The 12736-nt window shown below is 44.1% G+C and overlaps 2 protein-coding genes across 4 annotated transcripts in view; one reads left to right on the top strand and one right to left on the bottom strand.

Annotated features, from left to right (window-relative positions):
• Positions 1-3568, top strand: part of gpr19 (G protein-coupled receptor 19) — a 5662-nt gene extending 2094 nt beyond the window's left edge. The window contains exon 2 of one of the 2 annotated variants that reach the window (XM_007894551.2): positions 1730-3568. In XM_007894551.2, coding sequence (XP_007892742.1) covers positions 1755-2996 — 1242 coding nt within the window. In that variant the 5' untranslated portion in view covers positions 1730-1754 and the 3' untranslated portion in view covers positions 2997-3568. The remainder of the gene's footprint in view (positions 1-1729) is intronic. The other variant, XM_007894552.2, reaches the window with a different exon arrangement.
• A 1527-nt stretch (positions 3569-5095) lies between these two features.
• crebl2 (cAMP responsive element binding protein-like 2) lies at positions 5096-10477 on the bottom strand. Of its 2 annotated transcripts, none has more exon segments than NM_001292356.1 (4): positions 5096-5436; positions 7424-7567; positions 7774-7971; positions 10282-10458. In NM_001292356.1, coding segments are annotated over 4 exon segments (381 nt in total). In that variant the 5' UTR covers positions 10297-10458; the 3' UTR covers positions 5096-5412.
• Positions 10478-12736: the final 2259 nt, after the last annotated feature.

Below are 12736 nucleotides of genomic sequence, written 5' to 3'. Positions count from 1 at the left end.
CGAACGTTTCATATTATTGCATAGGCTGCAGTGTGTACAATCCTTACATCCGTAAAATGTCTAAGGCAGTGATGGTAATAATACGACAGGACATCTAAATCAGCTCTACAGAGCTACTCGGTTTGCGGTCCAAATGCGATCACATTGCTTCAGAGCTCTTCACTGTGTTGATGACAATTCTTGTTTATGAAATAGCGTTTTATCCAAAAGCCTTTCACATTTTTTTTGTAACAGGGAGGTGTTAGTGACTATCTGTCGATGAATTTGGAGCACAATGATTTGGGCACAACCATATCATGCAAACAGCCATGACCAATTTTGTCTGGGAAATTGATTGCTGCAAGAAACTTTATTTCAATCGGAACAATATTCAATTTGTGTTTCGCCCATTCACAGCCTGTAATCTGTTTCGGGTGCAATAGGATGATATGTCCTTTGCAATAATGTAACGCATTTCAAATACAAATTGACTGATGGCAGTAACAATCTGGAACGCATCTGCATATTAAAAATCCTACTTGCAACTAAGGTCTGACATATTTCACAAATAGAGACAGTAAATTTACCTAAATGTATCATCATACATTCTGATTTGCAGACACTTCATGCAATAAATGTTTTAAAACAATTAAATGTGATAGCGATATGATTCATAAAGACAGTCTATTTCAATTGGGAGAATGAATGTGAAAGGATAGCCATCTGACAGCTCAATGGATTTCTATTCTAGACCCTACACAAGTGGAAATCTACTATGGAGGGAGACGTGTTGCACTGTTTTCTGTATCCACGCTACACATGGCGGGTAGCGATATTGCACTATTTTTGTAAATAATGCAATGCATACCAAAAGACGATGCACAATTTTTAATTGAGGCAACCTAATTTATACAAATTCCACAACTCCAGCACACATGTTTTAGGAGCTTTGCCATTTGGGACAATTACAGGTACATTGCAGTTCAATATTCAATCCAGTTTGCTTGGGCAGGTTAAGCCAAACATCTTAACTACATGACAGTATACCAGTAATCTTATTTTTTGGGAGGGGGTTGAGGGATAAGCCATCACAAGCAAGTCAGACAAGGAGATCAAGCAGTCGAGAGTGCCAAGAGTAGCAACCAGAACAAGGTATAGTCTCACTGGTTATGTTTGTGTCCAAATTGTTTCTGGCATTGGGCTCATCAATCATCAGATCAGCAATTAACTCATTCTCCTGCTCTAACAGTGATAGTCGTTCTGATAGGTTTTTTATTGTATAATAATGATGGTGGTGGGAGAAATTTAAACGTTAACATTCCAATCATTTTTCTTTGTGAAAGCTGTAACTTATGGCAGATGTATTTGTGTGGAGAAAGGACAAACAAATTCGATTTTAAACCGGGAACACAGCTTGACGCCTTCTTGGGCAATGATTAAATGTCTCCATGTTTGTTAAATATCTGAAGAGGTGAATATTCTCTGGCTTTAATGGGCTTTTACATGAATTAAGTCATCTGACTGCTGTTTTGAATAATGTCACCACTAACCATTTATTTGATCCTTTGTATGACTGGGAGGAAATTGGAAACTTCTGTTTTAAACTCACAAATATTCCATTCCTAAATCTCCACTTTTTTTTCTCATGTTCTCGTTAACGTATGCGTTAATTTTCTGCAACGAGGAGAAAGTCACCTTCTGGAATTTCTTTAACAAGCACAATTTTTACGCTTTCTTGCTCTGTCCCCAGGAGCTGTTTGAAAGACCATCCAACTATGGTGTTCGCCCAAGGAATTCCTAACTTGGCCCCATCCATTGTGAACCCAACGATGGCTCCAGCTACAAACAAGTCCAGCGAAACTCTGAGCTCACCATCTGTAGGCAGCAGAGGAGAACTGGAGGTCAATGGGCACTACAGGGTAGACATAAACAGCACGGTGCACTACCAACTCACTCCAGGGGAACTTGTGGCTGTCAGCTTTGTGTTTAGCATGCTCTGGCTCGTTTCTCTGTTTGGGAACTCATTGGTTTGTTTAGTGATCCACCGGAGCCGCAGGACTCAGTCAACCACCAATTACTTTGTAGTGTCCATGGCTTGTGCAGATCTGCTCATCAGTGTGACCAGCACCCCGTTTGTGCTCCTGCACTTCACCTCAGGGAAATGGCTGTTGGGGAACGTCATGTGTAAACTTGTTAGGTACTTTCAATATCTAACCCCGGGAGTCCAGATCTATGTCCTTCTCTCCATCTGTGTGGACCGATTCTACACTATTGTGTACCCCTTGAGTTTCAAAGTCTCCAGAGAGAAAGCCAAGAAGATGATTGTCGCCTCTTGGATTTTTGACGCCGCGTTTCTGTCTCCCACTTTGTTTTTCTATGGCACCCAAAAGGGCACCTGTAATTTATTCCTGCCCCAGTCCTGGAGCGGCGTTGCCTATGGCACGGCACATCTTTTAGTGGGGTTCCTGGTCCCTTCTGTCCTCATCATATTGTTTTACCAGAAAGTCATCAAATACATATGGAGGATCGGCACGGACGGCAGGACAGTGAGGAGGACAATGAATATCGTGCCCAGAACCAAGGTCAAAACGATAAAGATGTTCTTGATGTTAAACTGCATGTTTTTGTTGTCTTGGTTTCCTTTCTACGTGGTTCAGATCTGGCAGCCCAATGAGAGTGATTACGAGCGGTGTTCTGCTGTCTTTCTATCTGTCACCTTGGTGTCTTTCAGCTCCTCGGCCTCCAAGCCCAGTCTTTATTCCATCTTCAATGCAAACTTCAGGCGTGGTATGAAGGAAACGTTCTGCATGTCCTCAATGAAATGTTACCGAAGCAATGCGTACACCATAACTACCAGTTCCAGGGTGGCCAAAAAGAACTATGTTGGAATTGCAGAAATCCCTGCGCCTGCGAAATCCATCACCAAAGACACCATTTATGAAACGTTCGACAGAGAAGCTAGGGAGAAAAAGCTTGCCTGGCCTATAAACTCAAACCCTCCTAATACATTTGTGTAACCAGTGCTTTACAGATTGCAATATCACCAAGAATATTAGAATCAGTTTATATAATATACAATCATATATTTTATTTATTAATTAACAGGGAGATGTTTTCCCCACATCTTGCCCTTTTTTGAGAGGACTTAAGTATAATTCTTAAATCCTTGTGTCGTTTTAATGTTATCCAAACTGTGTATCTAATTTGATTGCACATTTTAATGTAAATGTTGAGTCACTGTTGTAATGCTAACTTAAAAAATCTAAAGAACTGATAGATAATATCAGAGCATTAATTCAGCTGCATAGGCAATGCAGTATGTGTGTGGAATGAAACAAGTTGATTTTGTGTTTTACTGGACTGCTTGGGACTGCTGTAGTGCTTCTACCACTGCTACTTGAAGCAGTTAATGTTTGCAAGGAAGTGTCAGTTTTGTGTTCATGTTCCTAAGAACCCTTGGGTTCCATGTAAATTGGGGTAAGGATGAATGCACGCTGTCATGGTAATGTACTAGTCATAGGAAAATGACATCACATTCTGTACGAGTCGTTATTTTTAATTGAGAGTAAAACCACTTTGCTGATCAGTCTAACCTGAATTTTGTTGCCTTTAATGACCAATTGCACAATCATTTCTAATGCTTCTTTAACTCTTAAGATTTCTGGCAGATTTGAGTAGTCTAACCTCTCTCTCTCACTCTCTCTGTGAGAAACTCGTTCTGTGTGATTTCAGCTCAGGTATTGTTGAAATATAAACACTTCAATACTGTATTGCAGTTCCAAAACTATCCAATTATCTGAATAGCCATATTAATGTGATGACACTAAACTGCTAAAACGCAAAAAATATAATTTGAAGGGAATTATCCCACAATGATTTTCTCCTATTCACCTGGGTTATAAATATGGCTATGCCTTTCTACTCATAGGACTGCATGGGTGCTGGGAAACCTCTGAATCTTTGCCCAATTTGCAATCATTCATTGCTAATGAATTTTGGCAGAGTATCCAAAAGTGGGGCATTGCAGCTGAATCTGATCCTGTCCTCATCCAACATCCACCTGCTAAAGGATTTGCTGGATACCTTTAGGTGTGGGAACTCCGGCTGATTTTGCATTTTTATATGCAAAGATTATAGTAACTTATTTGTACACAATGTCCTATAAATATCCATGGAGTTAATAACCAATTTTATTTGGGGCATTGTTGACCAGGATAACGGGTGAAACTCTTTTTGTATAGTCTTGTAATGTCCACCTGAATACAGATAGGACCTGAATACAACCCACTGCCACCCATCCCCACCCCCCCATCCCTTACTTAGGACAGAAATTGTACTCCTTTATGTTTATCATTATTGTTAGACCACCCAATCTAATGGGAACTGCAGAACCATTGAGTCCTGCAGCTCAGTGGTTAGAGCACTCACTTTGCAAGCGAGAGACCTGAGTTCAATTCCAGGCAGGGCGAAACCTTGGGCAAGTTTCCTTACTCCACAAGCCTAATAATAATCCCTCCAAAACAAAAAACAATAATAAATTGGTCATTTTTAATCTACGACTGTTTGTGGGACATTGCTGTGCGCAATTGGCTGCCGCGTTCGCCCACAAATATAGTCAATTCACTTTACAGTGTGTTCTGTGAAGCGATTTGGGACGTCCTCCCGACGTGAAAAGCGCTATATCAAATGCAAAGATTATTATTATTATTATAGTGAGGTGTTGGAATCCATGAAATCTCATAGCAATGAATGAAAGCAGGTTTGACTGCGTGTGTGCGTCGCTGGCCGACTCACTGGGCAGTTTCCACGCGAAAAAAAATGGGCAACTTCCAGGTCATCAGGTCATCATCACCAACATTACAGTAAAGCAGAAAGTGATAAGGATGGCAACCTAATGGCCTGGACATTGGCCATTTTAACACACAAAACAGGCAGGTGTGTGGGAAGGGAGTGAATGAGTGGGCTGCCTGTACGAATGCACGGTGTATGGATTTTGCAGTGCAACTGTGTTGTGGTTTGCAGGCTGGATGAAATCATCTCCCTGCGCTCCCAGTTGGACCTCTCCCGATATAATACATTCCTTCGTTTTACAAATGCATTCAGGCCACTGAGGTTTACCACACTATTTTTAATTTAAACACAAAAATTTAAAAATGTAAAGACAAATGTAAATAAAGTGCCTAGGCAGAGGCTATTCAGTTTTTCAATTTACAGATATACAGAGTAGTCAGATGACTATATAGATTGAAATCATAAAATACAAAGCAGTTACTATTGTGTATTGTTATTTTGCCACCAAAGAGGTGAATATACAGACTATTTTTGATAGTAGCTTCATCTTCTTTCACTGGTCATTCTTGAATATTACATAAAATGTACATCACCAAGGACAATGCATATGTATTGCCTCAATCTTCTTCTGCAATATGTCAGTTACTGGGGATTAGTTTTTTTTTCCTGGAATAAGAACAAAAATTTAGATCCATTGAATACAGCACAATTTTTAATACAGTTTACTGCCTTTCACATCAGGAGGGCATCTCGAAGCCCTTGAAATAAACAACGATAACTTGACTTTATAGCACCTTTCAGGCAGGGTTGTGTCTCTGAGAGCTTAACAGTGTCCGATCCTTATGCTGAACCGTGGGGAGGGAGAAGGTGACTGAAGTGGCTGAAAGCACGGCTGCCAATGGTGGATCAGAGGGGATGAGGGAAAAGCAGGAGACTGGAGCCAGTCAAGCGGAGACAGTGGGTGATGGGAGTGGACAGTAAGCAGATCAGAGAAGTAGAAAGGTGCAAGGGCATGAGGGGATTTGTAGATGAGTATAATGATCTTGAAGTCAATCCATTCTGTGATAGAGAGCCAGTGGAGCCTGGGAGGACTGGTGAAACGGGGTTACGCAGTGTGACGATTTTCCTTTTTTGACATCCACTGGCAGTATCAAGCACTGCCAGAAGAATACAGGTATTGCTCTTCTCTGTCTCAACAATAAATCAGTATTAGTTTAAAAAAATGAGCCCTGGGAAAACACTGAAGCTCGAATTTCGGCAGTGATATTGGCACATGAACAAGAGGGGAAATAGATATCAAAAATGGATTTCTACTAGTTCACATGCTAGTGTTAATGTTTTGGTAATGTACTGCTGAACCCAGCCACCACCACAAATGATCATAAACTGTCTGACAAGTAGGATTACCCAAAGAATACAATTCAATTTAAACAGGCTAAGATTTTCCAGGTGTAGGCATGTGAATTCCATTTATGTTGTTTATTGAATATCACAATAATTCAATGCAGAAGCAGAATCATTTGACTGTACTGAACCAAGCACTGCTGTGATATAGAGGTGAACAGCTTAAACACTGATTTTTTTTCAACATTTGCCTTACTTATTCCGGTAGGAAACTCTGGTTAGGATGATAACACCCAGGCTAATCTATGCTCCAGAACATTCATATTCTCAAACTCTGAATGATATTTGGAAAAACACAGATTATTTTATTAACCTTAGATCCAAAATTCTGCAGATGTTTCAAGACATCCTACCCAGAACCGTTATAGTGAGGTGTTGGAATCCATGAAATCTCGTAGCAAATGCCGTGTAAGGCACTTGGCAAAAGATTTCACTGCATTTAAATTATTGATGTAAAAATAAGGTGGACATTCCTCTCTGGAATCTCTTACTTTTTAATATTGGCAAACAACCAAATCCGAATTGAGAAAATGGGATCCAGTAAGGCTTTTCATCCTTCTATAAACAGTATCCTTGAGGCTAGGAAACATCACCTACCTGGCTAGTGTAGAGCAATATCAGAATGCCAAGGCAGGCTGCAATGTGGCTGTTCCTATTGCTGCTAATCTAGCAGCAGATCATCTACATTATTTAAATACACTGTCCTTCCCTAGATCTAGAAGCTTTCCTCCATCTCTCTGGCTTCTTGAAACTTCTGGTTGGCATGAAGCGTTACGAAGATCTAGCTCCCTTTTCTTAAAAAACAAAGATGAAGTTTCTTTTCATGAGGTTTGATTCCACATCTAAATTGAAAGATCTAGACAATAAACTGAGTAATTTTACCATTTACTGGGTGGGTAAGGGGTTGGAGGGAAGGGGTGTTTAGAAGAGAGGTTATGCGAAAAAATCTCCACAGATTTGAACTGCTTTCATAGACACTTCTATACTGCAAATCAGGCAACCTGTGCTATGTACAACATGTACCAGACCCCACAAGGTGTCCTCAGTTCAGTGTCTCAGCTGAAGAATACGTGCAGCTGCTGAACTGAAAATAATTACCAGTGATGGAGATTGAATATAACTACAGGCTCCATCACTCGTCAAAGACTCAGAATATTATAGAAAAGGAAAGAAGCAATAAAAGACCAGACAATTTCTCAAAGGAAAATTAAATAAATCAATTTGATTAACACAATAAATAGTTAAGTACCAGGTTGTTGCTTGCTTCAGTTTTCACTATTTTTCCTGGCTTGTTTGTAGTTTGCTGGGCCTTGTTTTGTTCATCACCGGTTAGAAGTGCCTTTATTTCTGATGGTATCTTGCCCTGGTCCATTGCTGTGCACCATTGTTTGTACTATCAAATAAAGCAGATGCCATCTCTCATATTCTAACATATTTAGTTAAAGTGGTTAACCAAAAGAGCAAGCAACCTTTGAAGCATTTTACCCTTCTAAAGTTGCAGATAATATAAAATACAAAATGTATATAAAATGCAAATCTGGATTCCTTCATTTTTTGTATTGCCAAACTGCAGAAATTCTAATCAACACTTTTACATACCATTTCCAGCTCTTCTCTCAGTGCACAAATTGCTCTCTCTCTACTGGATACAAGCTCTTCCAGGTACTGATATCGCAACTTCTTTCTTGCTCTGCATTCTCTTGCACTCTGTCGACTTCGCTCAAGTTTTGCTTTTAAATCAATTTTGGCAGGTTTACGCCCTCTTTTTCCAGGTTTTTTCACTTTCCCTCCCACCACCTAAAGAAGAACAGATATTTAAAACAAAAAATGTGGACTATTATACAATTTTGAGATTGTGAGCAATGTGAAATACTAATTTTTTCGCTGTTTCAGTGAAATAAAAGTTACATCAAACAAAATTCCATTGTAAATCTTGTGGGAGGCGTGGGTGGGGGGGGAAGAAATGGAGAACCACAGAACGTCCAAACGGGAATATATCAAACAATGCAATGCACTCCCAGTACCGTATATCCAGCATCTCAGTGGGGTTATATTATCATTATTGATAATTCTCAGTTCAAGCAGCCATGAAGTGAATGACCAATTTCTTCTTGGCCACAGATCATAAAAAGCAGAGGTATGTCAGCAGAGTTAATAATAATAATCTTCAGCCATAAAGTGAATAAACAATTTCATCATACATGGGAGGGTTGGGTGGGGGGAAGAAATTGTTGGCCACGGCACCTCAGTGAAGATGCAGATCATTGGGCCTTCGGGCTGATTTCCCTGCAATGCCCATCCAATCTCATCCCTGCAGAACAACCCCCTACCGTTCCCTCCTCCCTACAACGCCATCCATCACTGCACCAGCAGCTTTTTAGAGTGCCCTGGCCTCAACCACCTTTCTCGGCAACCTTAATTATCCTCTGGTAAAGAAAAATATCCCGGTATCTGTCCCAAAATTATCCTTTTTCTAACTCTAAATCTATGCCCTCGTGTTCTACTGGTTGGCTCAATCACTCTCGCTTCTGAGTCAGAAGGTTGTGGGTTCAAGCCCCATGTTGGGACGTCGAAGCTTATGGTGACACACCAATGCAGTGCTGAGTGGCGGGGGTGGGGGTTGCATTGGCGGAGATGCTGTCCTTCAGACGAGGGTTAAACTGAGTCCCCATCTACCTGTTCGGGTGGACGTTAAAGATTCCTTGGCACTATTTGAAAAGAGAAAGAAGTTTATCCTGGCGTCCTGGCCAGCAATAGCCAAAATGAAAAAAAATTTGGTCGCTCACTCCACGGCTGTTTGTGGGGCGTTGCTGTGCACAAACAGGCGACCGCTCTTCACCCACAAAATACACAGTCAATAACCACTTTACAAGTGTATCCTGTGAAGCGCTTTGAGACGTGATTAGGCTCTACATCAAATGCAAGAATTATTACTATTATTATTATGAAGCACTCTAAAGTATCGACCTGGGTTTACCCCAGCCCACAAACCTGCTCAGTCAGAGCGAGCGAGCGGGGGGGGGGGGGGGGGAGTGTTTGTTTGCAGGAGCTGAGCACTGGTGGGGGGGGTGTGGGGGAGGGGTGTGTGTGTGTGTGTAGGAGCTGAGCACTGGTGGGGGGGTGTGGGGGAGAGGGTGTGTGTGTGTAGGAGCTGAGCACTGGTGGGGGGTGTGGGGGAGGGTGTGTGTGTGTGTAGGAGCTGAGCAGTGGTGGGGGGGGGTGTGGGGGAGGTGTGGGGGAGGGTGTGTGTGTGTAGGAGCTGAGCACTGGTTGGGGGGGGGGGGTGTGGGGGAGGGTGTGTGTGTGTGGAGGAGCTGAGCACTGGTGGGGGGGGGGGGTGGGTGTGTGTGTAGGAGCTGAGCACTGGTGGGGGGGTGTGGGGGAGGGTGGGTGTGTGTGTAGGAGCTGAGCACTGGTGGGGGGGTGTGGGGGAGGGGGGGGTGTGTGTGTAGGAGCTGAGCACTGGTGGGGGGGGGGTGTGGGGGAGGGTGGGTGTGTGTGTAGGAGCTGAGCACTGGTGGGGGGGGGTGTGGGGGAGGGTGGGTGTGTGTGTAGGAGCTGAGCACTGGTGGGGGGGGGGGTGTGGGGGAGGGTGGGTGTGTGTGTAGGAGCTGAGCACTGGTGGGGGGGTGTGGGGGAGGGTGTGTGTGTGTGTAGGAGCTGAGCACTGGTGGGGGGGGGTGTGGGGGAGGGTGTGTGTGTGTGTAGGAGCTGAGCACTGGTGGGGGGGGGTGTGGGGGAGGGTGGGTGTGTGTGTAGGAGCTGAGCACTGGTGGGGGGGGGTGTGGGGGAGGGTGTGTGTGTGTAGGAGCTGAGCACTGGTGGGGGGGGGTGTGGGGGAGGGTGGGTGTGTGTGTAGGAGCTGAGCACTGGTGGGGGTGTGTGGGGGAGGGGGGGGTGTGTGTGTAGGAGCTGAGCACTGGTGGGGGGGGTGTGGGGGAGGTGTGGGGGAGGGGGGTGTGTGTGTAGGAGCTGAGCACTGGTGGGGGGGTGTGGGGGTGTGTGTGTGTAGGAGCTGAGCACTGGTGGGGAGGGGGTGTTACAGGGGAGTGAAGCCCCAGCTGTCAGGGGAGCAGTCAGGCCTCAGGCTCTCCCTCTCCCACTCACCTTACTGTCATCCATTGCCGCCTCAGCCTGAGCCCGGAGTCCGGAGCCCCCGAGGCCTTCCCCCTCCTCCGCAAAGCTAAAGGACTGAAAACAACGAGTCACCGCCTCTCTCGCGGGTGAAACGGATCCATAAACAAACCCGAGACCTCCTCCTCCTCCCCCCCCCACCACAACAATGACAGTGCGCGTGCGCCGCCCCGCCCCGCCCATGACGACATCGCCCCTCCCCTTCCGGCCGTGCCTGCTGCCTCTTCTGCGCATGTGCGGCCCCATCTGACTGACTGAGTGACTGACTGTGTGAGTGAGTGTCTGACTGCACAGTGACTGCACAGTGAGCTGCAGTGCCAGGAGGTCACAGAGCCCAGGCAGTGCTGGGAGCGTGGCTCCCTCTCCTCTCCGGCTGGTTCTGATCTAAATCCTGTTTCCCCCCCCCAATTTTTTTTTTTTGTCGCTCTTTTCTGCCTCTAAAAGTAATCCCTCCGAAACCAAACGCGATACTAAAAATTGGTCATTTTCGATCCGCGACCGTCGGCGGGACGCTGCTGTGCGCCAATTGGCTGCCGCGTTCGCCCGCAAAATATTACAGTCAATTCACTTTGCAGTGTGTTCTGTGAAGCGCTTTGGGACGTCCTCCCGACGTGAAAAGCGCTATATCAAATGCAAGGATTATTATTATTATTACGCACTCACCCCTCTCCAGCGTCTGTCTGTTAAATGCTTTGCGATTGTTAATAATGATGATGATCATCATCATAATAATCCCTGCGTTTGAATACGGCAACTTATCGCGACGTCTCGAAGCACATCGCGGGACTTTACTGCAAAGTGGCGCGACTGCGTGCATTCTGCAGGCTTTGTTCCCACCGATTGCTCGCACATTGTTCCCGTCTTGTGTCGACGATGACCTGTGTTTATTTAAGTGCATAGGATGGTGTGTCAAAGCATTTTTGCAATGGTGGGTCCAGGCACTGAGGGAGGGAGCTGACCATAGGGATAGTTGAAGAAGTAGGTTTTAAGGCAGAGTTTGAATACAGATGGAGAAGGGGTGAGTTTAGGGGCTTGGTTAGATGTCAACCCGGCTCAGTTGGTAGCACTTTCACCTCTTGAGTCAGAAGGTTGTGGGTCATGCCCCACATCAGGACTTTGAGGTCATACAGTCTAGACTGATACTCCAATCCTTTGCTGTGGTAGCACTGCATTGCCAGATGTGACCAGTTTAATTAAACCAAGGTCGCATCTGTCTGCTCAGGTCAATGTTGAAGATCCCATGACACTCTTCAAGAAGAGAAGAAAGGTTCTCCCAGTGCCCTAGGACATTGCTGTGTAAAGATTGGCACCCACATTTGCCTAGAAATACAATCATTGCCCTATTCCTTTGAAATGTTTCAACAATGTGATAAGGCACTGTATCAAGATCAGGGATTATTGTAAGCATTGGTTGTGCAAGGTTTTGTTATGGTGGTTACGTGCAATACAACAACAACAACAACAACATGCATTTATATAGCGCCCTTCAATGTGGGGCAGCATCTCTGAGCACTTCACAGTGGTGGAGACTGACAAAGAGCCAAGGGGAGAGGGAGTAGGGAGGTGACCATAAGCATAATCAAAAAAGGAAAGTCTTTAGGTGGGATTTGAAGGTTGGAAGGGAGGGGGCAAGGCGGAGGGATTGAAGGAGAGTTCCAGAGTTTCAGGGCAGAGTGGCTGAAGGCACAGTCACCGATGGCACAAGGGACAATTTGGAGGCCAGAGCCAGCCGAGCGGAAGCAGAGGGTGGGAAGTGGGGGGTAAGCAGGTCGGAGAGGTGTGAGAGAATAAAGTGATTTGAAAAGGAATACACTCGTGATCTTAAAAAAAACATGCTCACAAGAAAATTTAAGATGAAGAAAACCCGTTGGCCTATTTTACTAGTAGCACACTTGGTTGGTAGCATGCTCATCTATGGGTCATTATTGAACAATGGAAATGCGGGGATAAATGAATATTCAGGCATTCACTTTATTATCTTTTGAGGTGAATCATTTATACAGAATATTTCTTATACAACTGGAACAGAGCTTGCAATAGGGCAGATGGTGTGTGGTTTATGAATGAAGTGGGTTCAGTAACATGACCTTTGGTTCCATATTTTATTTTGTTCTGAATGGTTTTTTAATTGCTTTTCTCTCTCAGCCTTTGCCTGAATAACCGCACCAAAACTGACACAATAATCCATCCTCATTTTTTAAAAAAAATCAATCTTCAATCCAATTTATTGAGTGATTTCTTTAGCGAACGTAGACTGCAACTTGTAGTGTTGAAATAGAATATAAACTGAATCCACCCTTATTAAGTCTCATTCATAACAGCAACACTCAGAAGTTGGCAACAATATAGAAATGGTTAAATTGTAGTTAGGCAGATTGTAAACTGGCAGATTGTAAACCCTTTTAAACATGTGGGGAGCTGTGTTCTT

The sequence above is a fragment of the Callorhinchus milii genome, unplaced genomic scaffold, assembly GCF_018977255.1.
Source record: "Callorhinchus milii isolate IMCB2004 unplaced genomic scaffold, IMCB_Cmil_1.0 Scaffold5, whole genome shotgun sequence".
NCBI lineage: Eukaryota > Metazoa > Chordata > Chondrichthyes > Chimaeriformes > Callorhinchidae > Callorhinchus > Callorhinchus milii.
Note: the sequence above shows the minus strand (reverse complement) of the source record. Positions and strands in the feature narration are given on the sequence as shown.